At 45.7% G+C, this 27,794-nt stretch overlaps 8 protein-coding genes across 8 annotated transcripts; 2 read left to right on the plus strand and 6 right to left on the minus strand. All coding sequences in view use genetic code 12, as the record gives it.

The window, feature by feature from the left end:
- Nucleotides 1-2: 2 nt before the first annotated feature.
- On the minus strand, nucleotides 3-1,271 carry LODBEIA_P58330 (uncharacterized protein; the record flags this gene model as incomplete). Its single annotated transcript, XM_066976209.1, has 1 exon — nucleotides 3-1,271. The coding sequence occupies one exon, from the start codon at nucleotides 1,269-1,271 to the stop codon at nucleotides 3-5; it is 1,269 nt and encodes a 422-aa protein (XP_066832771.1).
- Nucleotides 1,272-2,125: 854 nt separating this feature from the next.
- Nucleotides 2,126-4,278, minus strand: LODBEIA_P58340 (uncharacterized protein; the record flags this gene model as incomplete). The annotated part of the gene is made up of 2 exons (XM_066976210.1): nucleotides 2,126-3,038; nucleotides 3,329-4,278. The coding sequence occupies 2 exons, from the start codon at nucleotides 4,276-4,278 to the stop codon at nucleotides 2,126-2,128; spliced, it is 1,863 nt and encodes a 620-aa protein (XP_066832772.1).
- Nucleotides 4,279-4,534: 256 nt separating this feature from the next.
- Nucleotides 4,535-6,940, minus strand: LODBEIA_P58350 (uncharacterized protein; the record flags this gene model as incomplete). Its single annotated transcript, XM_066976211.1, has 1 exon — nucleotides 4,535-6,940. One exon carries the CDS (start codon nucleotides 6,938-6,940, stop codon nucleotides 4,535-4,537), a length of 2,406 nt encoding a protein of 801 aa, XP_066832773.1.
- Nucleotides 6,941-8,568: 1,628 nt separating this feature from the next.
- On the plus strand, nucleotides 8,569-8,856 carry LODBEIA_P58360 (uncharacterized protein; the record flags this gene model as incomplete). The annotated part of the gene is made up of 1 exon (XM_066976212.1): nucleotides 8,569-8,856. The coding sequence occupies one exon, from the start codon at nucleotides 8,569-8,571 to the stop codon at nucleotides 8,854-8,856; it is 288 nt and encodes a 95-aa protein (XP_066832774.1).
- Nucleotides 8,857-10,645: 1,789 nt separating this feature from the next.
- Nucleotides 10,646-12,760, plus strand: LODBEIA_P58370 (uncharacterized protein; the record flags this gene model as incomplete). Its single annotated transcript, XM_066976213.1, has 1 exon — nucleotides 10,646-12,760. One exon carries the CDS (start codon nucleotides 10,646-10,648, stop codon nucleotides 12,758-12,760), a length of 2,115 nt encoding a protein of 704 aa, XP_066832775.1.
- Nucleotides 12,761-13,424: 664 nt separating this feature from the next.
- On the minus strand, nucleotides 13,425-15,098 carry LODBEIA_P58380 (uncharacterized protein; the record flags this gene model as incomplete). Its single annotated transcript, XM_066976214.1, has 1 exon — nucleotides 13,425-15,098. The coding sequence occupies one exon, from the start codon at nucleotides 15,096-15,098 to the stop codon at nucleotides 13,425-13,427; it is 1,674 nt and encodes a 557-aa protein (XP_066832776.1).
- A 221-nt stretch (nucleotides 15,099-15,319) lies between these two features.
- Nucleotides 15,320-18,349, minus strand: LODBEIA_P58390 (uncharacterized protein; the record flags this gene model as incomplete). The annotated part of the gene is made up of 1 exon (XM_066976215.1): nucleotides 15,320-18,349. The coding sequence occupies one exon, from the start codon at nucleotides 18,347-18,349 to the stop codon at nucleotides 15,320-15,322; it is 3,030 nt and encodes a 1,009-aa protein (XP_066832777.1).
- A 489-nt stretch (nucleotides 18,350-18,838) lies between these two features.
- On the minus strand, nucleotides 18,839-19,936 carry LODBEIA_P58400 (uncharacterized protein; the record flags this gene model as incomplete). Its single annotated transcript, XM_066976217.1, has 1 exon — nucleotides 18,839-19,936. The coding sequence occupies one exon, from the start codon at nucleotides 19,934-19,936 to the stop codon at nucleotides 18,839-18,841; it is 1,098 nt and encodes a 365-aa protein (XP_066832778.1).
- Between the last annotated feature and the right edge of the window lie 7,858 nt (nucleotides 19,937-27,794).

Here is a 27,794-nt window from a genome sequence, read left to right on the forward strand (position 1 = left end):
CCCTATTGCACACCAATGACGGAAAGTTCCAAAGTCCACACTCGACGTACATGAACCTTGACTTTAATCTTGCCCTCAAACTCGGCCAAGTCCGGAGCATCAATGGTGATTGTAATCAACCCATGGGACCACCAACACTTTCTAGCAGGTTTCCTCCAAAACAAGAGCAACTTGGTCTGGTTGGGATCAACTTTTGGTTTCTTCAGCGACGAGAGCGACCGCGAGGCGGCACGCGTGGCACTATTGGCCAATTGGGCAATTCTCGATCTAGAACGCGACCTCTCCTTAGTGGCGCCACCACTGCCACTGCCACCGTTACCGCCACTAGCACTGGCTGTGGATGCAACTGGGGTCAACGCAGGTGAGTCGGGCGGGGTAGGTGCAGGAGTATCCAGCTTTTGGCTCGCCGAGCCAGGAGTGCGTAATCTCACCAAGGACAACGACGAAATCACACATTTACCCGGCTCCAAACTTCGTGACCCCCACTTGTCCCTCACTTCAAACCCGGACCCGCACAACATGTCAAACAAGTGCTGTTCAGCAGGACCCAACCCATGGCTGTTGTCCTGTTTTTCGTTTGCATCCTGCAATTTCTCACCGGTTTCTTCACTGATCAAATCCAGATCGTCGCTAAATTTATAGCCCAATCCTGAAAAGATCAACTTGTTCTTCAACAATTCCTTACTCACGCCTCGTTTCAACTGCTTCATCTCTTCCATGTTTAACCCGGCAATGGGGGGGATCACGTAAAAATCCAAATCTTCACGCAAAACGATAATGGCGGGCTTGGTCTGTAAGATGTTTTCCTGGTGATTTCTCGTGGCGCTGGTATGAGACTGAACGGGACTCAAGTGATTGCTCCCCTGTTGTTGCTGTTGTTGCTGGTGTTGTTCTCGTTGATGCTGAAGCTGCGGCATTTGCTCCAATTCTTGCTGAGCTTTGGAAAACACATCAATGATATACTGGAAACACCCGGGATCAAAGTTGACATACACGACATCGTTTTCCGTCAAATTCGATATGATCTGCCCCTGGGAATCCAAAAAGACGCCATTGGGGAAAAGACAAAGTAGTATACTCTCGGGCAAACTCATCAACTCATCTCGTGTGATGGTAAACTCTTTGCCTCTGATATTCAAATGTATTAGCGAATTGTAGTCGGAGGATTCCTCCCCGTTAGGGTGCGGTGCTAGCGTATTGTTTGTCTGCGTGGCTCCAAGGGTCAGATACGACGACTCGGGCGTCACCTGCGTGATGATATCATGGGACATGCTTGCAAAGACTTGTAACTGAATGTAAAAATGCAGAATTCCAGAACGAAATGAATCAAATGAATCAAATGAATGAGATGGTCGAAATATGAGTCAAATCTTGCTAAAAAAAAAATTGCTTCAACGCAAAATGAAAGCTGCTCGTCTCAGCTTGGTTCTCTTCCACTTGTCCAATAAACTAAACGCTCCCTCTTGCGAACGGTTGAGCCTGGAAAGAGTAGATGGATGCTTTCGAGGCGTATCTTGGATGCTGGTGGTGTGTGCTTTCTCTGTTGTCAAATATCAGCAACTCTCGAAGAACGCCATTTTGGCAGCGCGGCCACTACTCCGGCACCTGGCCATCGCCAGGCACCAAGCACCAAGGCAGTTCAAGCATTCCAGACACCCCCGTAATGCAGCCTTCATACCCAGCTAGCGCCCCATGCGGATGTAGCCAAGCCAACAGCGAAGTCAGAATATTGCCAAACAACTGGTCAAGCAACATCTGGGAAGAAGAAGAAGGACCAGATAATGGCCACACGAGTCAAGGTCTAGCACACAACGACATTATACGCCAACACCGAAAACAAGGCTACATCGACGGGCTCACCTCGCATCGAGAAGAACAACTACAGCGTGGGTTTGACGTGGCGTACCCGCAGGGGGCAGAATTGGCGATTCAAATAGGCCAGATCTTGGCCCGGGCCAAGACCACGGCGCATCGCATACAGGATGATCTGGTTTACCAAGAGGCTAAACTGGAACTACAAATTTCCAAAGTGTTGGATAAGAAATATTTCGATCAAGATTTAAATTTGAAAGGCGAAACTCATCCGCTAATCGACAAATATTCTTGCAAAAAAAGAAAAACTGATTCATCGACTTAGGGGCATGTGGTCTTGCACTTCGGTATTGACATTGTCAAACAACGCCGTCATCTTTTCTTGGAACTTGAATCGGTCGCGGGTCCACTCTAGCCAGACTTCGCTTATTAGGTACTGCGTTTCTTGAAACATGAGGAACTCCTTGAAGCAGCACTGTTTGATCAACCAATCCTTGTTCAATTGCTGGAAAATCTCCTGCTTGTCGTTGATGATCATCTGTCTAAGTCTCGTGATGTCAGGGTTGGTCACATCGGCACCATCGGTATTGAGTTTTTTGAACCTTGTCTCATTCTCCCTGATGCGCTTGTTCAAAATCTCAATTTCATTGCCCGATAGCGTCTTGCTTCGCTCAAATAGCTCCTGCAACGAGTATAAATAATCCATGTAATTCTTGAACTTCTCCAAAGTCTTTGTGTTGATGATGTAGCTATCATCGACAATAATCTGCGAGGCCTTAGTGTAATACTCCCCTACTGTGCCCAACCCCGAATTGATGCTTTCAATGTCGTCATTCTGCAAAAATGTCGACTTGTCATCGAGTGGGTACACCGCCACGTCCAATCGGCGGAACTGGCCCAAGATCTCCACGAGCTTCTGATTATCAAAGCTAATCTGCTGCTGTCTTCTCTCGTGCCTCTCAACGATAACAACAACCTTGGTCCATTTTTCAATCAAGTGCTTGATATTCTGCTCGGCAACCGCCCAATTTTTCAAAAACTCCTCACTAACAGCCGGCCACACCGTGTTGATAAAATCAGTCTGGATCTTCTGTCCTTTAAACTCCAACGAGTTATCAATCTTGGCCTGTTTTTTCCAAGTCGACAAGTCGGTGGGCACGGTAAGGAAAGATTGAACGATGGGTTCTTCTTTTAGCACGGGGTGCTTGATCAACTGATTCAAGAACCTGTGTAGCCCGCGGCGACGTCTTTGCAAGAACTGGGAATCCGGTGAAGCTCCTACTGCAGTGTATTAGTATTCAAAGAACAAGAAAAAAGAACGAAAAAAGAACGAAAAAACCAATTGTTGCCTTGCTTGTAGATCAATTTTCTTCAACATACCTGTGAATTTCTTTGGTGGTAATCCTGGAATCACCCTAAACGGGTATTTCTGTAGTAGGTACTCCAAAAGCCTGAAATTTTTGAAAAGTTAGTACCAAAAAATTTTCAACTTCTTCAGTTGACTCTGAGAACATACCATGCAAAATCGGAATACCTCCGAACAACTTTTTTGGGCCCAGATAACCCACCCGAGCCCAAGGTCAAATTATGCGAGATTATATAGTTGATGTGTTTAAACAACAACCCTTCCTTTTCAGGCACTTCTTTAATCTTGATCAAGTCCTCCTGCAACACCAAAGGCTTGAACTCGTCTCTAATGTCAGCAATGTATTTTTCAATGTACTTGGTATCAACAGGGAGAGGAGGAGCACGGCCATGCCCGTGCTCATGGTCATGGTCATGATCATGCTCATCGGTGTCTCCAGATAGCACATGCTGAGAAGCAGAGTGGTCAGTGAGGATGGGATCAACGGCATTTTCCCGGTTCCAATCTCCCGCGTCATCATCTTGCTCGTCCTTTCTCGACGAGTTCGCCATAAGCGGATCGTCAATGACACCTCCTTGCTCTTGTTCCCTCTTGACCAACTTGACGAGTTTCTCGGGCAATTCCGGTAGACTGTTGAGTTTAAACTGTAAAGTGACATAGTCGCCCGAGCCAGGCACGTCAATCTCCAAGGCAATCAAGCCGAATATCTGATAGACGTTTTGCGCAAGCGATATGGGCAACAAGTTGTTGTCATACACCGCATCCATCAACTTCAGCTTTTGGTAGTTGGTCAAATAGTCCAAACTCACGAGCTTGTCAAGTACATGGTACTCCAAATCGGTGATGGTGTTTAGCTTGTTCAAGAGCTCAGAATGCAACGCTTCGTAAGATTGAGGCACATTCGACATTGTTCTTGAATTGCTCTCGTCTTTCTTGTCTAGCAACTGCGACGAGGTGAGATACATGGACGGGAATTGGCTTGGCCCGACGCTGGGCTTGTCGTTGTTGATAGTGTGGTTGGAGTTGCTGCCGGTATGGTCGTTCCATCCCGACGCCCACGGGTCGACTTCTTCCTGCGAGTTGAATATACTTCCGCTCATGATAAGTGATGCTAGCTCCGAGTATAGAATGTATGTGGCGACCTGATCTTTGGGGTATAGACTGTGTTTTTGGAATGAAATCTCCAACGTGATTAGAGCAAGTTTCCCCTAACAGATCTCCAAAAAACTCCCACTGCGCACCAGAACCCGTCCGGAATATGCGAGTTCAACATTATCAACAACATCACCAGAGATATACATAAAGAGCCAAAAAATGAAAGAAAAAGACATGAATTGATCTCCGATTCTACAACATCTATATTCTAGCTAGCTTCTTCTTAGCTTCGTCTCGAACGTCTTCTTGGTCGCTCTCGCTTAACTCTTTCAAAATATCAACGCATATGCTTTTAACTGGTGGCCGGTACATGATCAAATAGTGCAATGCCAAAAAGCCCACTCCGGAACGAGCGGGGTCAAAACACAACTTCTTTAGTTTGTGCAACATTTCTGCGTTCAACGCTGGTAAATCGCTCAATAGTCGAATAAAGATCTTTTTGTCGTTTGGTTCGATGAAATTGATCATCGAGTCAATGACTTTGGTGGCCCACTTGTAATATATGGGAGTTTCCACTTCATCGGTGGAGACCTCGGTGACAGACTTGTCAGCTTTCAGTAGGAGACGATTCTGCTGGAAAACCTGTTCGCTGAACCATTCCTCATTCAACCAATCTATAGCCACGTCTATTCGTGCGTGGATGACTTCAACAAAGTAGTTGAATATCGACTCACGAATCATGTTGCTCATTTCCTCCTTGTTCACGTCATCGGGTGACTTTTCTGCCGCTTCGTCTTCTTCGGCTACCGTCCGCATCCCTCGCGTGGCTAATCTCGTCAAGAGAAGAACCCAAGTGTCCTTGTTGAACGACTTTATCGCCACATCTGTCAATTGTTCATTTATCGAAAGCTGTCGGTCCCCTTCCTCATCTTTAATCGTCTTTGGCGGCACAGGAGGGGCAACTCTATTGTTGCTAGGTGGTGCTTTGGCCAACTTGAAGAAATTGTTGATGATGATGGATAAATGGCGCTTTTTTTCGTCAAATGAGAGATCCAGTGGAGGTGGTAAAGTGAATATTGGCTCGTCATCAAACTCGTCGTCGTCAACATCATCCGCGTCATCTTCTCCATCGCCTCCTCCTCCTCCTCCTCCTCCTCCTCCAGCTGCTGCTGCTGCTGCTCCGTCGTAATTATCAGTACCATCGTTATTCGTACCAATATTGTTACCGTTACCGAGACCGTTACCCTTTAGATGACCGATGCCACCACCGTTGTTATTGCTACTGCCGTTGTTCCTCGCTGCAGCGGGATACCCAGAGCCATTTTCCTGCTTGACCATGGCTGGAGCTGGTCTCGTCAATGCGTCTCTATATCTCTCGGCAATAATCTCCAAAGCCTTGGTGAGCCTTTGGACAGAAACTTTGCGCAATGCATTCAACACTATATTCGCGTGCACGCCCTGTTGTTGGATCAGACTGAGATCAAACCCAGCAAGCCCTTCATCCTTGTCCAACGCATACAAGTGCTTATAGTCCAAGACCTTGATCTTTTTCGAAGGGTTGTAAAAACCCTCGAATTTCCTCTTGCGGATATTGGGCTCATCGGTGTTGAAGATGTTGATTTTCTTGATGGCATTGCCTCGATCTTCCAACACCTTCATTTGCAGATCTAGCGAGCTCTTAAGTGACGTGGGTATAAGGTTGTTCCGCTTGGCATAAGATATAAAGATGCGGATGGCACGATCGACATATTTTTTAGCAAGCTTAAACTCTTCCACGGATTGGTAATTGGATTGGAGTTTCTTGTTGGTGTCATAGGCCAGCACCGCTTTAAGCAAAGGTGCCGCAAGCTGGGGTTTCTTTTTCAAAATAATCATGCTATGGTTCAAAGCGGCGGTGATGATGGTGGGGACAATTATATCCGTTTGGAACAATTTCAAGACCAAGGTAAACAAGGTGCTCGACTCGTACTCCATGTTTTGGTACTTGATCAAGCCGTGATCGGGTCTCACGCTATTCAAGTTGAACCCCGCGGTTTCCACGCCATCGCCAATCACCTGCGTTTTGGACTGGAAGTCAATCACCGTCATCAAAAACTTCAACAAGTCCAACTTTGTGGCAATATTCCTTTTCAAGTCGTGTTCCTCGTTGTCCGACTTGCCCAAGGGGTAGGTAGTCTGGAACTTATTGACCAACGAGTTCTTCAACTCGGTCAATTTGCTCCAAATCTGGTTACAATTGTCGTTTTCACTCACATACTGGAAAACCAACTTGTAAACAATGGTGGAAATATCGATGAGATGTCGAAACGTCGCCACATCCAACTCCTGGGGCTGGATCTTGCTCTGCTGGCCCTGCTGCTGCAACTGCTGGTGTTGATGCTGTAAATTTGTTGACAAATCAATTAAGAAGATTAAAGTATCAAGAGAATCTATGGCCAACTCTACTCTTTCCCCGCTCTTGAGGTTAGGGTTGAAGTTGTTGACAAACGTATCGTAAATGAAATCAACCCCCCACTTACGCACTGGATATGACTGCGTCGCGTTACTGACTATTGGCAAGATTCCTTTGAACACGCTAAGAAAATGATCCGGCTGCGATACAACCAACTGTTTGGCGGTGTTTAGTTGACCAATGACCAAGTCAGAGTTCTGGGCCACCTCTGTCATCTCGTTGATGATGAATTAAAAAAAAAAAAAATTAACGTCTAATACAGGCTCGCTCGAAATACAACAAAATTTAAAGATGGGACCTCCCAGCTCGTATGTGTGCGTTTTCTTTTCTTCTTTTCTCTTTGCAATCTGCTCAAGCTGCTTGTCTTTACGAGTAAAGTACTTGCAATTGGAAAGAGTCCTTTGGTTGCCGAGTTGAAACGGATAAAAATTTTTGGTGATGTGTGTGAGAGAGAGAGGCGTGAGAAAATAATCAGTCACGTGAATATCACGAGATTTTAGATCACGTGAAATGTACAGTCACGTGATTTAAAATCTCGTAATAATCACGTGATCCAGATCTTGCACTTGGTAGCAGCAAATTCAGAAAATTTGGCAGCACTTTCAAGTTGAGCTTACCAAGGAGACTGTCTTTACATGATTCGAATGGCAACGGTTCAGAATGGAGTGCAGGTTTGCATCAAGTCAAAGGGGGGAGGAAGTGTTGGCTGAGCAAGAGAATAATGCGGGTTCTTAATTGCTACTCAGTTTTGTTGAATGTTGCGGCAGACTGTGCTGGTAAGTCGTTTTACGTGTCACATATGAATGTTCAAACCAGATTTGGCAGCAAAATTATTGCAAACGTGAGTGAACAGACAACAGCCGTTGAGAGCCCAAGGCAGAGTGCTATTGCTCAGTCTTATCGAGTGCGGCCAACGGAGACGTGGCTTGGGTTTACAAGTTCTCTTATCTAACCATATTATACCCATGGCCCCCTGACCCGGAGCGATTTGCAGTTTGCTTGCTTATCTCCACGAGAGTGCCGAAGCTGATACTTACCAATGTTTTTGCAGTGACAACAAGGAAATTCATATAACCGATGCTTTCCCGTGGCCTGTCCACACAATGCAGACTTTTGATGTATTTTTTTTGCAAGTTGTACGCCCTGTGGTTTGTGAATTTGGTGTAAATGCGTTGCAGGGTCTGGATTTTACAAAATGGTGCAATGTAGTGATACTCTTGGATGGCAGTTCAGACGAACGCATACGAACAATACTTGTTGGAAGTTTTGCGCTCGATCAAACAGGAACAAACGAAAGCTGCTGCCGTTGCTGCTGCTGCTGCTGGTTTAATTTCACGATAACGAGCACGATAGTGGGCCAATGGAGCATCCACCAGCTTTATAAAACGGATAGGGACGCAGTCCATCCTTGATTCGGTCATTCCCTCTCCCAAGATAGAGTTTATGACCCATTAACCAGGAACCAGGAATCCTGTTTTATTCACCATTGCAACTGTGGTTGAGCTAACATGTGCATCCCTACTCAAGGAGACATCGTCGTCATCATGTAGTACTTTAGCAGACAAGTCCTTGGTGTCGTCGTTACCAGGTTGGCACGAACTACCTGCTAGCTATGCCAAGCCCGTAATGCACGCGGGCCAGTTGGCCATCGACTCGAAACAGAATATACACTATTTCTTTTGGAAAGACTCGGCCAAAAGCCAAAATACCGGAAAACCACAAGAGAACTACTTTTTGGCTAAACGGTGGGCCTGGATGCTCATTATTGGAAAGTGGGCCATTCAGAGTCGATTCTGATAAGAAAATCAAAGCCAACAACGGGTCCTGGCACAAGGTGACAGACATGGTGTATGTCGATGAACCAATTGGCACCGGGTTCAGTTACTCGAGTCAAGACTTTTCATTCAACTTGGACAATGTCTCTGATTACTGTTGGGAGTTTTTGGTCAACTATTTCACGGTGTTCCCCGAGGATTTGGACAATGACATATACTTAGCTGGGGAGTCGTATGCTGGTCAATATATCCCTGATTTTGCTCATGCCATTGCCACAAGAAATCTGAAACTTGCCAAAGGTCAAAAAGCGTACAATTCGAAACGCTTGTTGATTGGTAATGGGTCTGTTGAATAATTCCGATTGGAGTACTATCAACAAGCACCAACACGAATGCCAGCGAGTTGTCAACACCAATCCAGGTGCCTTGGTGGGAAAGTGCAACTGGATCTTAAACGAGTTACTTGATGCAACATTTGACGACTTGGCCCCAAATGGCGAAGGATGCTTGAATGTTTACGATTACAGACTAAGGGACTCTTCGTGCGGTCTGAACTGGCCAGCTGAACTACCACAGACCGAGGATTTCCTTAGAAGCGACCAAGTCATGGACAGCTTGCATATAGAGCACAAGATCAAGTGGGAAGAATGTAGCGGCATCAGATTGAATTTAAGCCAAAGCACCGCCTCCGTGAGGTTTCTTCCATCTTTGCTTGAGCTGTTGCAGCGGTGGCAACACCGATGGTGTATTGAGCTGCTTGTCCAATGTGACGTGGCAGGGTGCCACTGGGTTCGGTAGTCATGTTGCAAACTCAACTTGGCTCTGCGGAGACGAAGAAGCCGGCTGGCTCATAAAGAGAGACCATCCTACATTTGTCAATATCTTCAACGCAAGTCACATGGTCCCTTACAACCAGCCCGAAATTTCTAGAGCTTTGTTCACGCTCATCACCAACACATGCAACACCGTTGGTGGCAATGTAATCAGCGAGCCCATCTAGAACTGGACCTGATTAGCAGAGCGATGCAATCCTTCTGGCGGTGCAAGTTGCAATATGGTGTGTCTACAAAAACACCTGCGTTAAATAAAAGAGAAAAGAAAGAAAAGAAAAGAAAAAGTCGAGGTTCACTTCCTTGGTTATTGCTTGGTTGTACTCGTAACAAGGGGACCCCCCAAGAACCCTGAACCCGTGGCACCAGAGCCATCTTCAGGGTCTTCTCTATACGCCGCGCGAGTCGTTGTTTAACTGCTGTCACGAGCTCTCTAGTAAAGCTACAGGCGTTTCCCTACAGAAAGCAACCAGCCTACATGGTGTTTTAAACTCAAGCCTTGTTCAGACCAAGTGGTGAAGGAAATTACCCGAAGCAGGAACGGCTGTGCAATATTGCCCAGAATTGCCCCAAAAGCAGAGATTCAGAACCATCATGCGGGCCAAGTTCTCGAGCTGCAGCAAGCACAACCTCCCTACCTGGCCAAACCGCGCGTTACAGGTCTTGAAACGTTGCTCTGACACCCATTGGCGCTCTTGAAACCATTTCGCAACCTCGTTTATTTATTTTTTTTCTTGTTTTTTTGGCACTGGCGTCCCTGTTTCAGCTCGACTCAGTCTCCAAAATCAAACATGACATGAAACAACAAGCGGGTCCCGTCCAACTGCTCCTGGGAAATCGAAACCCAGGCTGTACCTCGGTACTACTTTTTGGCCCCTCCAGCTAAGCAGGTAAACATTTGACCCTTTGGTCCCTTCGAAAGGGCGGTGCTTGGGGACTCGAGAAAAAAAAAAAAAGAAAACACGCGGCAGCAGAAGTTCAATTTATTTACCTGTTATTTTTCACCTATTTTGCAATTTAAATAAATTATTATCAATAGAAACGGGTTGAAAAAGAAGCAGAAGTGGAGGAAGCATAAGCAGAAGACACAGAAGGAGAGGAAGTTGACCTTCTGGCAACACGTCGAATGTTCACTAATTAGATAGTAAGGGTGTTGTCATTATCAAATTTTTGCAGTAAAAAAAACCCCCCCCAGGCTCCAATTTCCCAACTTCAACTTCAATTTCAGTTTCAAGTTCAAATATTTACCCCAGCAGATGCGTTAACGGGTCATCCTCACCGAAAAGAACCTAATTAATCACTTTTTTTATCTTCGATGGCAAAGAAATCTCAGTTGAAAAGCCACTTGGATGCCGAGAAAGCCATCGAAAAGTACAACTTGAACGGCTCCACGTTTGACGTGGTCAAGGTCAACGACTTCAAAAACTACGAGTGTGCTACGCTATGGTGGTATTTCTACATGTGGATTTTGATCTTCTTATCGATGATGATGCTTGCAGCCGATATCTACTCGTGTTTGAACATCTTGGTGTTCAAGAAATGGGGCACGGGCGACTACCAGCCCTACGCTTACTCCATAGCAAAGTGGATCTTCACCGGCTGCATCATTTTCCAGTTTGTCTTACTCATTTACCACTGGATCTGGGCTCTCCACATCTACAGAACGAAAAACATTGCCTTGGTCTACTTGAACTCAATTTGCAAAAAGCTCTACTCCATCAAGTCGTACCCGTACTTTTGCCTTCTCATGGGCATTGACGAGGGAAAGTTCTTTGACTCGTGCTGTTTTTTAACCTACTATGAGCTCGACAATGCGGCCCAGGTCTTGATTGCCGATACCCCGAGACAAGTGATCAACATCTTGACTTTGAGATACTATGCCACTGGCGGCGAGTTGAACAATGACATCTTGAACAACATCAAGACCATCGGGCAGACCAATGTGCAGCTTTCGGTGGTTCTAAGCCTCATGTGTTTGTCATTCATCATTTTTGCAATCTTTTTCTGCAAGTTCGTCTTTGGCATGATCATGTATGCCCCCTTGAAATGGTGTCTCCGAAAAGAAAAATACAACAGCTTCAAACCTTATTGCTGTTCTCTTGTCAACAAGTCCGTTTCGCGCGCGGTGAGGCTACACCACAAGTCCAAGAGAGAGTTGCTTGACCAGGGTATATTATCGGCGGAAAGAATTGCTAAAATCGCCGAGCTCGACCATAAGCCGCTGGACTTTAAGGACTACACCCGAGCATTCACGAGGGAGTATTCGGATGAAAGCATACCCATGCGCAATTTCGATGTCAAGTCGCATCCAACTACCGAATCGTTGAGGCCCAATGAAGGCAGGCCGTTTTTGGAACTGCAGCCTTCGTTTGATCAACTACAGGACCAACAACAACAACAAATGATGTATTCGACTTTGGGCAATGAACGCGGCCCGATAATGAATAAACGGCTAAGCTCGTTGAATGATAAGTCCAGAATGAATAACAACTACAACAACTACAATAACGACAATAACAACATTCGACTGAAGCGAATACGCGACTCGGAGCTCCAAGACATGGCAAATTCCCACAACTCGGCAGCAGCAGATGCTCCATACTACAGCTTGAGACAGGCTTCCAACAGCTACTTGTTGGGCAATGAATCGCGCAATTTCAGCGACGCAACCACCCGCGAGGCACCGAGCAAAGCCGCGCGTGCCTATACCCCGCTCAAGAACTGGGAGCTGGAAATTGAAGATCTTCCACTTGAGTCAGTCGAGTCACTCCCGGCATCACTCACCAACCACTCGTTCCAACATTCAAATGAGATTGACTTTGATCATGACCTTTCCAGCGAACATTTGGCTGACTTCACAGGCGAGCGAGATTTATCTTCGGAGAACATATTCAATGACGCATTCCCACCACCACCACGAGGGACACTACAGAAGGCATCAACTGAGCAGTTCAATCATACAGATGCGCCACCCAATGCTAGAGTGCTGCGATCTTTGACCGATACACTCGCTTATGCCCAAACGTCAAACCTAGCAAGGAAGAAACCGTTCCCGTTGGTGGAAGAAGACCTTTTCTCATTTGAAGAGCCGCAGACTGTTGAAAGTGAAGCCAAGGTAGAGCTAGAATTAGATTCAGAAACAGAACTAGAAACACCGCAAAGTGCCGAGTCGCGCAGTTTGGACATTATAGACGCATACAATGAGGAACGACAGCAAGAGCAGCAACAACAACTCGAGGACGACGAGACAATTAAAAACGTGCAGGACATAGAAGACGACGAAAACGACGAAAACAACCAAACCAGCTTACCGTATCCCGTCGACTTTGGCGAAGAAGAGGACGATGATGATGATGATGATGATGATGATGCCAACGACAACGTGCCGTACCCCGTGCGTGGAGTCTCGAAGTACTTTGAACGACCTTAAACTGTAGATACACGAATAAACAATTTTTATGCATTTTTTGACCTTCCTATGTACATGTATCCTACTTGAAGCTCCCCTCCTCACGTCACTTTTCATCTCACTTTTTATCTTCATATTCCTTCTGCAATTTCTTCAAATCCTCATCACTAATCGGGGGAATAGGAATATCAGCAAACTCATCCTCGGTCATCTTCTTAAACGTATACCAGTAAACCCCCAAAGGTATAGAGCCAACAACGAAAAGCGCCACTGTGTTTCTCCAGAAGAACGGTTGACGGACTCGATATAGCACGGGTGTGATCTGGTGTGTCACTGGATCTCTGTATCTATCATGAGCTTTTCTAAGTGGAAAAAACAAGGAAAAAAAGGGTAGTTTGTTAGTATACGCAACGCGTCAAGCTCATTCCATAACCTGAAAGCAGAGTTACACGTACGGTGCGATTCCCATTGTACTTGAAGCGTGTTCTGTTGTGGGATTGTCCTTGAAGTGTTGATCTCCCCTGTTGGTTCAAGAGAAGCGCTGGTGGGCTGTACTTTTTTTTTTCATCACGAGTTTCAGCGTCACGTGATTTATCGTCGGCGGTGGCGTTGTAGACCATTCAAGCACAAGATACTTAGGTAGATACATAGATACATAAACACTGAGAGTGGTGAGAGTAACACGCTAGTAATGGTTCAATCTCCAGAGCGTCACCTTACCGGCCTCGTTCCCGACCGCCAAAATTTCGTTATTTGGCGAAAAGGCAACGCTGGTGACTTTGCCCAACGGCGTTCCGCTAGTGGGCCAGTTGCTATACACCGACCCCGAGGGAAGATGCACCAACTTGAACGCATCGCGCTTGCCCCTCGAGGCAATGGCAAGTAGCTGGCCATCGGCGTTGAAGACAAGCGAGGAGATGGAGGTGACCAAATTCTCCACCGTCTTGAAGGGCTTGGGCAGTATTTTGTCCAGGGTAAATGTCGATCGGTCGTACAAGTTCACGATCCCGTTATTCGACCCGATAGCGACCCACCTGCTGCTGTTCCAGCCTCCCAACTTTATCCTGGTGATCCCCACGCCGCCGTCATCGGACCACTTGCGTATAGTCTTGTTTTCGCTTTTCGAGCTCAACTTGCCCAAGAGCTCAAACTCCCAAACGTCGCCCGCTGAGTTCACCACCGCGACAAAGCTCTCATCGTAAGCAAAATCAAAGTCCACAACAGTGCCTTCAATCTTGAAACCTTTGATCCACTGCCCCGTAGCAGCATTGACCAAGTTGAACCACCCCGAATTACCAACCATGCCGATGAACTTGCCCCCGCTGCTGATTTTGAAGCTCTCAAACGACTTCTGCTGCTGCTCATGTCCGTACATACGACTAATCTTCTCAACTTCTCCCGTGTTCAAATTGATTTTATTCATGTATTTCCTCCTTCCGGCAGCATAGATCATGTTTTGGTCCGGCTGCGGCAAGAACTGGCACGCCATGATGGGGCAGTTGCGCAAGAAGTACGAGGTCATGAAATTGTTGGTCTTGCCGTCGATTTGGTAGAGTCGTATCGTCTTGTCGAACCCGGCAGTGAGGAGAATCGAGTGCGTTGGATGGAATGAAATGGCCTGGATGGCGGCTTTGGACAATTTCTGGTAGGTTGCATCTTTCAACCGCGTGATGGAAATGCGTGTTGGTGAGATGAGTTTGAGTTGTTTCGTGGTGAGGAATTGGTGCGTTGTTGAAAGGAGACGCGAGAGTGAAGCGGGAGTAGCTCCTGACCCGTCCTCTTCGTCTTCCTCTCCACCTATCATAATATCGTCATCGGAACTATCTGCATCTTCCCCTCGTGGCTCATCAAAACGATCTGCCCATTCTGGCCGTGGATATATCTTTTCAAATTGCCCACGTAGCCTCGTGACGTAGGCTCTTCCCGAGATCTGAGTATCCTGCGGCGTTTTCCTCAACTTCCTTAGCCTATCCGACGCCGTAAGTGAAATATTGAGCTTGTCGTCATCGCTATCCTCCCACGCATTATCCTCACCCTCCTCCCCATCTTCATCTCCATCTTCATCCTCGGTGCTGGATGCTCTATCCACGTCCATTTCTTCACCAGAAACATCGGCGTTTCCCTCATCAATATAAAACAAGTCCTCGTCCTGCACGCCGTCCAAGTCCTCACTCTCGTCGTCGCTCTCGCTGAGACCCTCGCCAACGTCTTCAGCATCACTGTAATCAAAGAGATTATCGATCTTCCTCAACCTGTTCTGGAGCCCCTCAATGTCTCCAAACACCAATTTCTCCAACATCATCTCCTCCTCGTCCTTGGGCGGTATCTCCACCTCGTCTCCGTCCCTGTTCTTAACCATGGCTACTCTGTAGTTTCTCTATACTGCACTCGTGGTGGCTTCAACGATACGGCTGGGACTATAATGAAAAAAAAATACGGTAGAAAGATGCGTACGAGATGAGGAGGTCCTGAAAGAGAAGCGAAATCGAGCTACCATACCGACATCAGTATTTCATTATCATGTATACAACTTGTGGGTGTCTCTATAAGGCTAGCTCTTTCTCTTTTTTATATTTATTACTACTTTTCACCTTTCATTTGGCCAATGAAGGTGACGAAATACTTTCTAAAGTCCTTAACGTCAAAGTTGACCAAGTTTGTGCAAAAGGTGTTCATGATATCCTGGCTCAAACCCATGTTTGTCAAATACGCCGCCAAGTACTTGATAAAGGTCTCGCCTTTCTTCTGTTGATATGTTTTCAACAACATGGCAATGTCCTGGGCAATGAGCCGATACTGGGCGTCGCTAGAGACAAACTCTTGCTTTTGAAAAGGCACTTCAAACGACAAATTGACGACTTTTTCCATTAAAAACTGGTCTATCCCCGCCACGGCAGGCAATGCTTGTCCGTAAATGTCCTCGTCGTCGTTGATTTTGCCGCCTTCGCCAAAGACATTGACCAAGTTGATCAACTGGAGAATGGCAAGCTTCGACGCCGAGGTGTCGGAGATGTCGTAAGCGTACTCGAACAAGTTCGAAACAATCGAAGGAAACTCGTTCTTGTTGGTTTCCGTAACCATCAAGCTGGCCAAATGGTTGATGATAAGGGCATTGACAAAGTTGAGGATGGCCTTTTTCAAAAGCGTCTTGTCTCTGAGGATATCCGGTCTCAAGCTTTCATCCTCGGAAACGGGTCTTTCCAAAATGCCAAACACCTTGGTGAACAACGGAGTGAGGAAATTGTTGAGGAGCTGGTAAACGTTTTCGTCTTTTCTATAAATGTGAGTGATTTGTCCAAGAAAGCTTAAAAAGTCGCTAATCTCGCTGATTTTCAATCCCGGTGATGACCAGATGATGGTGATCAATTTCGTCAAATGGCCGCTCATGGCTGAGTTCTTCAAAATCGGGATGAATCTAGCAAATGCAAATCTGGACGCGTCTCGGATACTCTCCGACTTTGAAAAGTTCTCCAAAGTGATGAGCACCACCTGTGCAGCATTGTCCACCAATTCAACCGTTTCTGGCGAAAACTTCAAGTTGGCCTCGTAGTCGTAGCCTCTAACAATTGTTCCGAGAGCCATGAGCGAGTGATGTGCCTGGAGTACAATGATTGGCTCCTTGTCTTCGATGGATATGCATTTTTCCAAGTCGCTGAAAATGGGCAGAAAAACGGCTAGGAGAAGTTTGTTCTTGAGTGGTGCAAGGCTGTTGGGAATCAAGGATATGAGCAAGCCAATGGTTTCAAACAAGTATTGCTGGTTGTTGAAGTTGCCATTTTCAACCACATCAACTCCACCACCTTCATCGTCGTCGTCTGGTTCAGTGCAAGTGGGCAATTCGGCCTTGATGATCAAAAGTGGTTGCAACTTGACAACAATTTGCTCAATCAACCCTTCGTCGTCCATTTTCGGTTTGGTCAACTTCATAAATCTGAAAAACAAATACCAGCTTCTAAGTCTGACTCGCTCGTTGCTATTGAACAACCCCAATGGACTGGTAAAGATCTCCAAAATCCGAAGGAGCAAGCCCAGTCTGTTTTCATGTGCATTCAAGTGGCTATAGTGCTTAACGACAATTTCGAAAAAGCTGGCTTGAATGTGAGGGTTGTTGACTTCTAGCACAATCGACGACTCAATCAATTTGACTAAAAACTCCTGGAAAATCTTGAAGGGAGCGCTTTCAACAAGCTTGCTCTTTGGTGCATTGATCAAGTTCATTTTCAAACTGTCCGAGAAATTGCTCAATTCAAACAACCCCAACTCTAGCTTGTTCCACGACTTGTCCTCCAGGAAAAGGGATTCGTTAATGACCACGGGGATGGCTTCTATGTACAAATTAGGTGCTAGTATGGCAATATTGTCTTGGAATAGTTTTAAACGAGCTCTAAACTCGGCAAAAAGTCGTTCGCTTTCGTCATCGTCGCCACCGTTGCCGTTGCCGCCTCCATCGCTATCGTCATTATCGTTGTCGTCAGCGTACTTCATCTTCGTAATCACCTTGTTTAAAAGGGTTGAAAGTAGCTCCAAGGAGTACAATTGCGGAGTTTTCTTGCATGCTCCCAAGAACAGCTGGATAAAAGAAAAGACATTTTGCGCTACGTCGTCGTACTCGTGGGCCAAAAGCGTCAATACTATGGGCCACAATTTGTATAGCTGTTCATTAACTTGGTCAAAGAGAGTTGGCAGGTTGCCCAACACGATTAGCAATTCCTCTCCAATTTGATTCGCTAGTTTTGCAATGTGCTCGGCAAACTCGAGGTCGTCCGACAAGTCAATCGACGAGATGATGCTGGTTAAATTGAGGAGATTCACGAGTTCTAGTTTGTTCTGGGGTGGCATCTTCTTGGACAAGATGTGGATCAACGAGTCGCAGGTGGCGTTGCGCTGTCTTTCTCGGTCCAAGTACCCAATGATGGTGTTTATCGACTCGGGCGAGATGAATAAGCTGATTTCCATCCAGTCGACGTATTGCCCAATGATGTTCAAGGTGTTTTCTAGAATCTCGTCCGAGTTGCTATTGTTGTCCCCAAGTATTTTGAACCAGCTTGAAACCAAGCTGGACATGTCCTTGCTCCTGATGGCATCCTTGAGCACAATGTTGCGCTCCGAGAGTTCCGGCGAGCGGGCGATATATCTATCGCCAATCTCCAGGTGGATGCCGAGCAAGATCCTGGTGTAGTAGTCGATGGAAAGCTGGTTTTTCGACTGAGTGGTTTCTAGCAAATTTGCAAGAAACGCAGGGTTGATGGTGAGGTAGACTTGTGTAAAGGTCTTGGCGAAAATCTGCGCAAGCTTGTTGCGCAAATATGACGGGTCCTTGATGTCGTGGTGTATATAGTCTGCTAGTATCTTGAAAACGGTTTGCGAAAGCTGGTATGAGTCATCCTGGCTCAACTTTTCCACATTCTCCTCTATCACCTGGTAGAGGAAAAACTTCAACTCCGGGATCGTGCTCGTGGTGGTCGACGTCGATAGAAGCTTCAAAGCCGTGTCGTAGCCATCCTTGGAGCCCTTGACCTGGTTAAGAAACTCGTAGGCCTGCGCTTTGAGCTTTTGGTCCGCAGAGCCATCCAAAGCTACTTGTATGGCATTAAGCACCTGTGTTTCCATAAATCGGTCGTAATCAGTCAGCTCCACCACAGCAACTCAGCGTGGCAAGACAGTTTGGGGTAGTATTCAAAAAAGTAAAAAAAAAAAGCAAAAATAAAAAGTAAAAAGTCCAAAGAAGATCCAAATAAAACAAAAACGGGTAACAACAAGTAAAACTGGCTATAAACTTGATGAAAAAAGTGTCAGACGGCTGGTGAAATGATGACGTCTAGAGTCTCGCAGTATTCCGGTTTCCCTCGAACGCAACTAAAGCTCGATTGTCTCCGCTATTGCAAGCAGAAAATATCTATCTAGATAAGTATAAGTTTGCCGATTGAAAGATGATTGATCCGTTCCAAATGGTTGTCAGAGTCACCTGAATCGAAATGTCGTCTCTCTCGAAATTAAAAAAAAGGTGAAAAATCTTTTTGAATCTACGCACACGACACTTGGCCAGGCATCTCTAATACCAGATGGGACAAGGTCCCTCTTTCCCCCTACAAAGCGGCTCTATTCTAACAAGGCGTACTTCTTCAAATGGTCTGGGATGCAGTCGTATAGCCCCTTGCCCTCTAGCCACGACTTGGAGAAGATCCGGTCGCTGTACTTGTGGGCAGAGTCGGCCAATATCGTGACGACGTTGCTTCCTTCGGGCAAGGACTTTGCCACTTCGACCGCCGCGGCCACGTTGAGGGCTCCAGTGCCGCCCAAGTAGAGCCCTTCTTCGTCCAAGAGCCTGTAGACCATGGCGATGGAGGCCTCGTCGGGGATCTTCAAGGCGTCGTCGACCAAGGCAATGTCGGGCTTCAAGTTGTCTGTGACTCTGCCTTGGCCAATGCCCTCGGTGAAGGAAGAGCCTCCTCTCTGCATCTCTTTTCCGTTGGACTTGATGTAGGAGTAGAGCACCGACCCTGGCGGGTCGGCAAGCACGGCCCGGACTTTGCCATTGCTGATTTCTTTCAAGTAGCGCGTGACGCCCGCAAACGTTCCTCCGGTGCCGGTGGAACAGGTGAATGCGTCGACGTTTCCGTCGAGCTGGGCCCAGATCTCCGGGCCCGTGGTCTCGATGTGTGCTTGTCTGTTGGCGACATTGTCGAACTGGTTGGTCCACACGGCGTTGTCCAAGCTTTCCGCGTGTCTCTTGGCCTGGTGGTTGTAGTTTTGCGGGTCGGTGAATGCAACTGCAGGAACCGGGTGCACTTCTGCTCCCAATAGCCTCAATGTCTCGATCTTGCTCTTGGACTGGGTGTTGGGCATGTATATGACACACTTGTAACCTTTTGCCCGGCAAACGTGTGCAAGTCCTATCCCGGTGTTTCCCGCGGTTCCTTCTACCACGGTGCCGCCTGGCTTGATCAACCCTTTCTCTTCTGCATCCTTGATCACGTATAGCGCCGCTCTGTCCTTGATCGAGCCTCCGGGGTTCATGAACTCGGCTTTGGCATAGATGTTTCTTCCCACGGAGTCGGAGATCCTGGGTAACCTGAGTAGCGGCGTGTTTCCAATAGCTCCAGGAAAGCCAGTCTCGCTGACTAGCGGGATGAAGGGGAGCTTCACCTCACTGTTTAGGGAGATTGATATGCATCTCTTGGATATCCTCGAGAACATTGCTAGCGGGCGGTGGAAATAACTAGTATAAGCAACTGGTTAATATATCCTTGTCCCTTGGTTGTAATTTTTGTTTCAAGAGCGCAATAAAAGTCGGGGTCTTGAATTTTCACGATTTCACGTGACTCGGTCCGCGGGTGAAAAAATCCCGAACCGAACCGACCGGTGTTGATGAGACAAGACCATCAAAAGTCCAAATCTGGGGAAGGCCACTGGAAAGTGGTTACCCGTGATCGCTCTATGTTATGTTTTGAAAACATTCTTTCCGGGGGGACATAAGAGATGTTTTTTACTCTGGTCCCCCTTCCGCTTTGTCATTTGGCCAATTTTTCTCTTTTTATTCAAAGGCCAACCTTTGTTGATCTTTCCTCTGGAGTTGTGTGTTTGAGGTACTCTCTCCGCGTCAAGGGAGATGCCATTTTTTTCAGTTTTTTTTATTGTTTTGCCATGGCGACGCCTATGGTGTTTCCGGCGACCGCCTTGTCCCTTCACCAACCAATGAACCAAAGTTTCGACCTCAAAGTTCAAGTAAAAAATAGTATTGTCTCAAATAGATATAAAGAAATACTTCGGTTATGAGCTCGAAGACGACGATGGAACAAACATCAGTTCCTGATTTTTCAGAAACAGGACCCCCTCCACGTCACGCCTTCTTTTTTTCTTCTCTTTCTTTCCTTCTCTGGTCACCTTAAGCCACACACTTGATGTTCTTGCTAAACTACGACTGAGGACCTTCATTTGAGTCCAAATGCCGTGCTCATAAGCCGCACTGGACTGCTCCTCGCCATCAACACGCCCCGAAGTTGTAGAACCTCCCAGTCTCGACGCTGGTTTGCGTGGAAACCAGCCAAAATCAGTAAACACCGTTGCCGCGATGTACCAATTTCGTGTACCTTTTTGCTCCACACGGTTGCACAGACAAATCCAAAAGACCTCTGAAATCAAGATAGACTAGCAGCGACGCACAACATGAGCAAAGCTATGAGAAATATTGCCACGATGGCTTCTTGTTCAGGGAGAAAAGAGGTAAGTTGACCTGCGAATTGAAGATACACAACATCAGCCGGCCTTCCTACTGCACGAGCAACATGAGTTGCAGCTAGCACGTCATGAACCTGGTCCCTAAACGCAATGGCAACGGTACAAAATCTCATCTTTAATCCTTTCACAACTTGAGTGGCAATCTTTTTTTCTTTTTTATCGATTTTGCAGCTAATTAAGGCGGCTGTGGTTTGCAGCCATGCAACAGGAACAATCCGATAAACCAAAAAAAAATAGAAGAAAAAAAAAAGAGACGAAATCGACGACGTAATTTCAAACCAGATATTTGGCAGCAATTGCTCAGTTTGATATTGCCGGAGATCGACCTCGTGAAGCACGAAGTAAGATTTCGAATTGTAAGCACTCATCACCGAGATAGCTCATGGAGCAGACACGCAGCCGTTGCATCTACTACTCCGCGCCTTCGTGCATGCTCATCATCCCCAGTATCTTTCAGCTTGTGTCGGCCTGTACCCGTGTTGAAACAAACGGCCATACGCGCGTGAATTTTATAGAAATACCGCAACTTTAAAAATGTTCGGGCCGACTGAAACTCCTTTGCTATTGTCTGAGGGTTCAGAGTTGAACAAAATTGGAAACGTTTGGAGGGTTGTACAGAGCATCACAGGAAAAAGGCTCGCGTGAGACCCTTGTGTTTAATCCAAAAAGCTTCATTTCAACAGCCGAGTAAGCTGAAGATCCTTGAGTTTTGCTCCTATCCCGGTTTGAGAGGGTTTCTCTCAAAACTGATAACATTCCAAAAACTGCAGCTGCATGAGGATCTCCCAATTATATCCATGAAAGAAAACCAGACAAAAGCATGTTGGATCTAACACGAAGTTTTACTCTGCAAGAAAATTTTTCATGATTTTTGGTCGAAGTTTATGGGGTTTTTTTTTTGCAATCGATTTTTCCACTGTGAGTACGTGATATGTCCCCCCCCCCCTGAAGACAGAGACAGGGACTAAATCCGTTCCCTCGTGGCATTTTTATAGATAGAAGCACCACCTCTTCAAAGCACCCTCCCCTATACGTCCTATATACCTCCTTCAACTCTTACATCACCTCCTATCTTTCTCGAATAGAGTAAAGTTTATTAAAGCAAGTGTCGGGGCCGAGTGAAATTCCACCCATCGAAGCTTTTTAGTAAATCAAAGACAATAGAATAGTCCCATTAAACTAATGGTCGACTATCCAGATAAATATACATATACGCAGCTCACGGCTAATGTTGCAATGTTGGAATAACAATGCCATGGCCAACGGTAGCGTCATGTCTCACGGAGAAAGGAGCTTTTAAGGTTTCGCTCGGAAAAATGAGCACGCGAAAGGGAGGGGGGTTTGAAGGTTGACGCGACTTCATTGGTGAACAATGCCAGATTCTAGCTCCTTTTCTTTTTTTTTCGTTTTAGACCTGAAACGAACAAGGAAAGTAGTTAAAGAAGGCAAGTTTAAGATCTGTGGAATTTGGGGGGCGGGGAAGGGGGCACGGTGTTGGGGATAACGGGGCGTAACTGGGTTGAACTAAAACTCTGAAGCTTGAACTTGTTTCATTTCTTGGTCTGGTAAAACACCAACACTCACACCAGAATGGTTTTGCCTTAAAACTGATAAATCAACGGCAACATGGTGTTACATGATCCGCGTCAGTTTTTCGCTTTAGTCTGTCGATTTTCCAATAGTTAGTACATTATAGGCTCATAAACGGCAGTCAAAAAATTAGTTCAGCAAAGGGTCTCAAAATTGGTTTAAAGTTTGGAAGGGAGTGGACAGAGCGCAGTTTCAACGCGTGCTGCAAACTGACCTCCGTCAGACACATATCACCCAGATGTTTGCATGTGATAGCAGGATGATGCTGTTATGGTCAAGTTGGCAAATCACCCCACCAGTAATGAGGTAATGGAATGCATCTTCGAATTCTGTGCAAAGAAACTGTCATCCTTTCACTTATAAATCCAAACGCAACACCCTACTCACGTCAACTTCCACCTTCTTGCAAAAAGATAGTTGCTAAATAACCAAAAATTTTGCACCTCCATGCGTCGAAGTTCTGGCTTTTCTTTTTTCCGAATGTGGAGGTGGAAAATAATTTTTCTTTTCGCAACCAAATCTCAACTCTTTTTTTTTTTTGGATGCAACGTCACCAGCTCAACACTATGTCAAGTCAAAAACCTTCCTAAATGACGGCATCAAGCGTCTTTTGGCGGCAACTCCGGTCTTTTGAAACAGAAAAATGCTCGTACCAAGTTGTCCAACGTGGCCAAGGCAAGCTTAGCTGAACTTGAAGGAATTTTTTTATTTTTTTGGCAGTGGTCTAAAAGTCGGGATAACTGCAACATCATGCTAACAAATAGTCCGCCCGATTAACACACATACACAGAGACTCATCCACTACGGTAGAGACGAGTATTTCCCACTACAAAAATAGGAGAACCTCGTGGGTTCCCCCCCCCCCCCTCAGAAAAAAAAAAAGAAAAAGACGTCTTGCTTGATAAGAGGGTTTCAAATTTCAGTCGAGGTTCTAAATGATGGCAAGTATCAAAAAAATGGGAAAACCCCGCGGATGGGAAGCATTGAAGTAAATGCGCTTCTCAAGTTTTTTCCTGTTTTTGAAGATGGGAGAAGAAGAAAAGTTTCCCCCAGATATTCCAACAGCGATGCTATATCAAAACAGCCGCCGGTTACATCGGTTGTAAGTATTATAGCCATGACCGCAGATCTTTTTCCTCCATCTTCTTTTTTGTTTGCTCTTTGTTCTCTGCTTAATGCGCAGTGCAGCCTTGCAAGCAGTCCACCAATTGTCTTGCTCCTTTTGTTCAATCTTCTTTCTTACTTTCATCACTTGTTGATTATCGTAAAGTTCTTCTGCAAGATGGTTTTAGGCTTCTGCATATTTTTACAAAAGCTTTTTAGCTCAAGCATGATTTATGTGATCGACATCTTAATCTACACTAAAGACCAATTCGGCGATTAGCCTTGTTTCGAGTCACGGGCTGGGAGAACAATATCGACTGTGTGTGAGTTGCTCTATCGCCCCAGAAGGAGAAGAAGAAGGAGAAAAACAAGAAGAAGAAGAAGAAGAAGAAGGAGAAGAACAAGAAGAAGAAGAAGAAGAAGAAGGAGAAGAACAAGAAGAAGAAGAAGAAGAAGCTACGCATGCTAGATACCAGGGTAAAACATTATGCGTTTCCTGGGGGGGGGAAGGGGGGCTCGGGCCATCGAGTGCATTTTCGCAATAACGCCTGGCAGATCGCCGTAAATATGAGAGATGGTTGTGAGTACGGCTGGACCTGCCTAGGTAAAAAAAAGTCCAAAGCCAGTGCTCATATGCTGGTCTCATTCATTTGACCAAATTACATGAGTAATGTGCTTCACTTTTGTTTACCTTTCAACAAGAAGAGACCCACGGTTTGCCCAAATGTGAGACTTCCAAAGAGGCTAGGCTCTTCCTCAAGGAAGCTCAATTAGGAGCCTCACAGGTAAAGTTGATGGCAATTTCAAGAACTTTTACATTTTTTTTTTCCCAATTCTGGTTGCTGGGGGGCTTTGAGCCCCCGTTTGTAGCCCGGTCAACTGTTGTTGTTGTGGTTCTCGTCGATGTTGATGTCGTTGATGGTGAAACTGGCGCTGTTGCAACGGATTCATGTGGAGATAGTGATGTCAAAGGTATGTCGTCGGCTCATAACCAAGACCCTCCCAGAACACCAGTTGTTCATAACTTCACTTCCTGCAAGATACAATAAAAAAGAAGGAAAAAAAAAACAATCAAGAAGCTTCGTGATAGGAAAGAATCTTTTCTTTCGGTTTTTGGGGGTTTCTTGCAAAAACGACAAATAAAGAGGAAAGAAGGGTGGGTGCTTGTTCCTAGATGGTTGCAATGAAGATCGTTTTCATCTAAAACGAATCGACAAAAATCTCGCGTCTGGTTCGAAGTCCCGCTTAGGAAAGGGCTTGGAAAGGAGATGATTGATGGTTTTGGGGGGTTCTTGCTGGTGGGGTGACTAAATGAGCCCCCAAAGGGAAATTTTTTTTTTTGGGGGGGTACCTCTTGAAGCAAGTGGACAGATCCGAGGAAGATGCAAAGATGCAAATAACAAAACACATACACGCTGGCGCTCACCGCTGACCAGAGTCGGCTGATAGCATCGGACACCGATCGGAGATTGAGGCAATTTAGTGCTTGAACGGCAGTTAAAATTACTATTTTTTTTTGAACAATTGACCAAGAGTAGTCGTTTCCAGCCCTCCTTATCTCTAGCGATCTATCCCTCGCTAACTGAAATCTGGAACGTGAAAAAAGAGATCTTTCAAAAAAAAAAAAACCATAAAAGGCAGAACTAGACTTGGGAACTGCCTCCAGCCTGCAAGGATGCGAATTAAGGTTGTGATTGATTGGCTTTAAAACTTATACCCCCAGGCTAAATCTTTTTGGTTAAACAGTGCTGTTTTTAGCGTTAAGATCCCCCGGCACGCTCAACTAACCCACTCTCTGCAAATGTGTCCGCGTATGTGTGAATACGGCTTTTGTTCGAAAAATAGGCCTCCTCGAACATATTTTGACTTGGGTTTCACCAGATGTGATAAGCCAAGCTCCTGTCAACGGTTGAACGGAGACTAAAAGAATAAAAAAAAAAAATAGAAAAAAAACGAAAATGAAGAATAGGAAGAAAACGGTTAACCTCACTCTAATGATGAATTAGGCTAGTTACCTTTGAGTGGATTCAAACCATGCTTGGAACATCAGGTGATGAACTCACTGCAAGTTGAAAGTTGGGGGGGGGGGGGGCGTTCTGGGATCGTTGGGTGCGAAATTTTTTTTTTTTGTATCGTGTTGCAAGACATCCTGGGGAAGCAATACCCGAGAACATGGATTGCCAAAAAGAGTACCCAGGTACGGAAGCCGTGCTCCGATGAGGACATTCTTCAGTTTGCATCAAACGTTGTGATTATACTGCACTGCACTGCACTGTCCTGCTAATCTCTTAATGTGCTAATATGTTTTAAAGTGTGTTCGTTTTGGCCCTTGTGCTTCCGTATGCAATTGCAGATCTCCAATCGGCAAAATCTCGCGCAAGGATCAGCGTTTGGTCAACAGCAGCTGCAAAGTTAAGGGCAGAAAAGCATTGAGGCGGAACCTTGCCCTTCCGTCTGTTTTCCTCTGACTATTCAAAACAAGTGGGTAAACCACCACCCCTCCATCCAAAGTGACTCAATCCTCGTGGCCTCCACTTCAATCAGCTAGTTCAAACCGTTGCCAAGATCTCGGAGCGTGGCTTAATCTAAAACAGCCTATATACGAAGTGATGCAGCGAGAGTTGAACTTGAAATTGCCATTGCGTCAGATTCACACCCACAAACATACACCAATGACAGCGCTAGTAACCGTCAAAACGTGCTTGGCTTTTGTGAGTGCTGCTCTAAATTAAACAAACTCCAGAATGTGACACCGTCTAAAATTAAAAAGTTTGGTTAGCAGTGATGGACGGATATTTTTTTTTGGTACGGGTAGTTTTCTTTCTGTTTTGGGCAAAATGGCAAACCTGATTGGCACAAGGACTAAGCTTCATCCGCTGGTAAAAAAAAAAAAAAAAAAAACGAAAAAGTATGCAAACCATATGGGACTTCTCAATACGGAGCAATCTTTAATAAGTGAAGCAAGGTTTGAAGCCTGAAGTCCGGGTAACGATTGGTGGTTCGTTGGTTGTGTGGTTTGAGTGTGGTTGGCTCGAATGAGATTTCTCTCAAACAACTTGGCCCAGCAACTCCCGATAAGAGAGACTTGTTGAGTTGCTTAACCACCAGGTCAGGGTAGAGCGAGAGGGAACACCCCAAGGGATAGAATCTCTGCAAATTATAGGGTCTGGCAAGAAAGGCTCCCTTTGCTTGGGTGAAGGTATGAACTGAGTGTTGTGGGTCTGGTTCCAGGTGCATTCCCGCCCAGGGCATCACCAAAGTTGAACAAGTAAAGTAGCAGCAGTAGAAGTAAACCACCTGCCTTTCAAGCATAAGCATTTCCAGCCATGGATAAAGGTTTATCAGGTGCAACACCAGTGGCCCCCAAAAGATTTATCTCTCCATACACCGAAAAGGTTTTGATTGTAAAAAAAAAAAACCTAAAAGTTGCAACAGGGTCAAAAATCCTATCAGTCTATTGTCTAAACGTTTGAAAACCGCGGGCGCCCAATCTCTTAGCTGGTCGCGTCGAGAAACAAGAAACAACCCTTTCAAAGGAAATCACCCTTTGGCCTTGGAATTGTTGTAGTTTCAAATCTGGGCAAATTCTTGAAGATAAACAAATCAAATCTGTTCTTTTCACGCATCAGGAGGAGGAGCCAGCCGTTCGAGCAGGAAACGTTTATTAGCGAACATTGCTATTGCTTCCTTCAAAAATGTAGATCAGATGATGAAGAAAAACATGCACAAGTACTGTGCACACACCATGGTTTAACACTGCCAACTCTGAAAAAAAAAATGAAGTAACTCCAAGAAGGTTACTTTGTGACTATTGTCAATTTGCCAGATCCTGTAAGATTGAGATCAGCACTCGATGTAGCTTTACGATCTTGAACTCTTTGTTTGTTTGTTTGTTTCGGGTATTGCCCTGGATCGCATTGTATCGAAACAAGCCCTGACGCGTGGAAAACTCGCCTTTTGGAGGTAAAAAGAAGCCAGACAAAGAGATGCAAACGCTGCCATGAACCTACGGCCCAGGTTGTCCTTTGGGCTAGGCCGTTGTTACTCCAAGGCCTGCAAACTAATTCAACAAGCATAACCTCTAGCTATTTGCCATTCTGCTTTTTTTTCGTTTAGTTTTTAC

Source organism: Lodderomyces beijingensis, assembly GCF_963989305.1.
Source record: "Lodderomyces beijingensis strain CBS 14171 genome assembly, chromosome: 8".
NCBI classification, from domain to species: Eukaryota; Fungi; Ascomycota; class Pichiomycetes; order Serinales; family Debaryomycetaceae; genus Lodderomyces; species Lodderomyces beijingensis.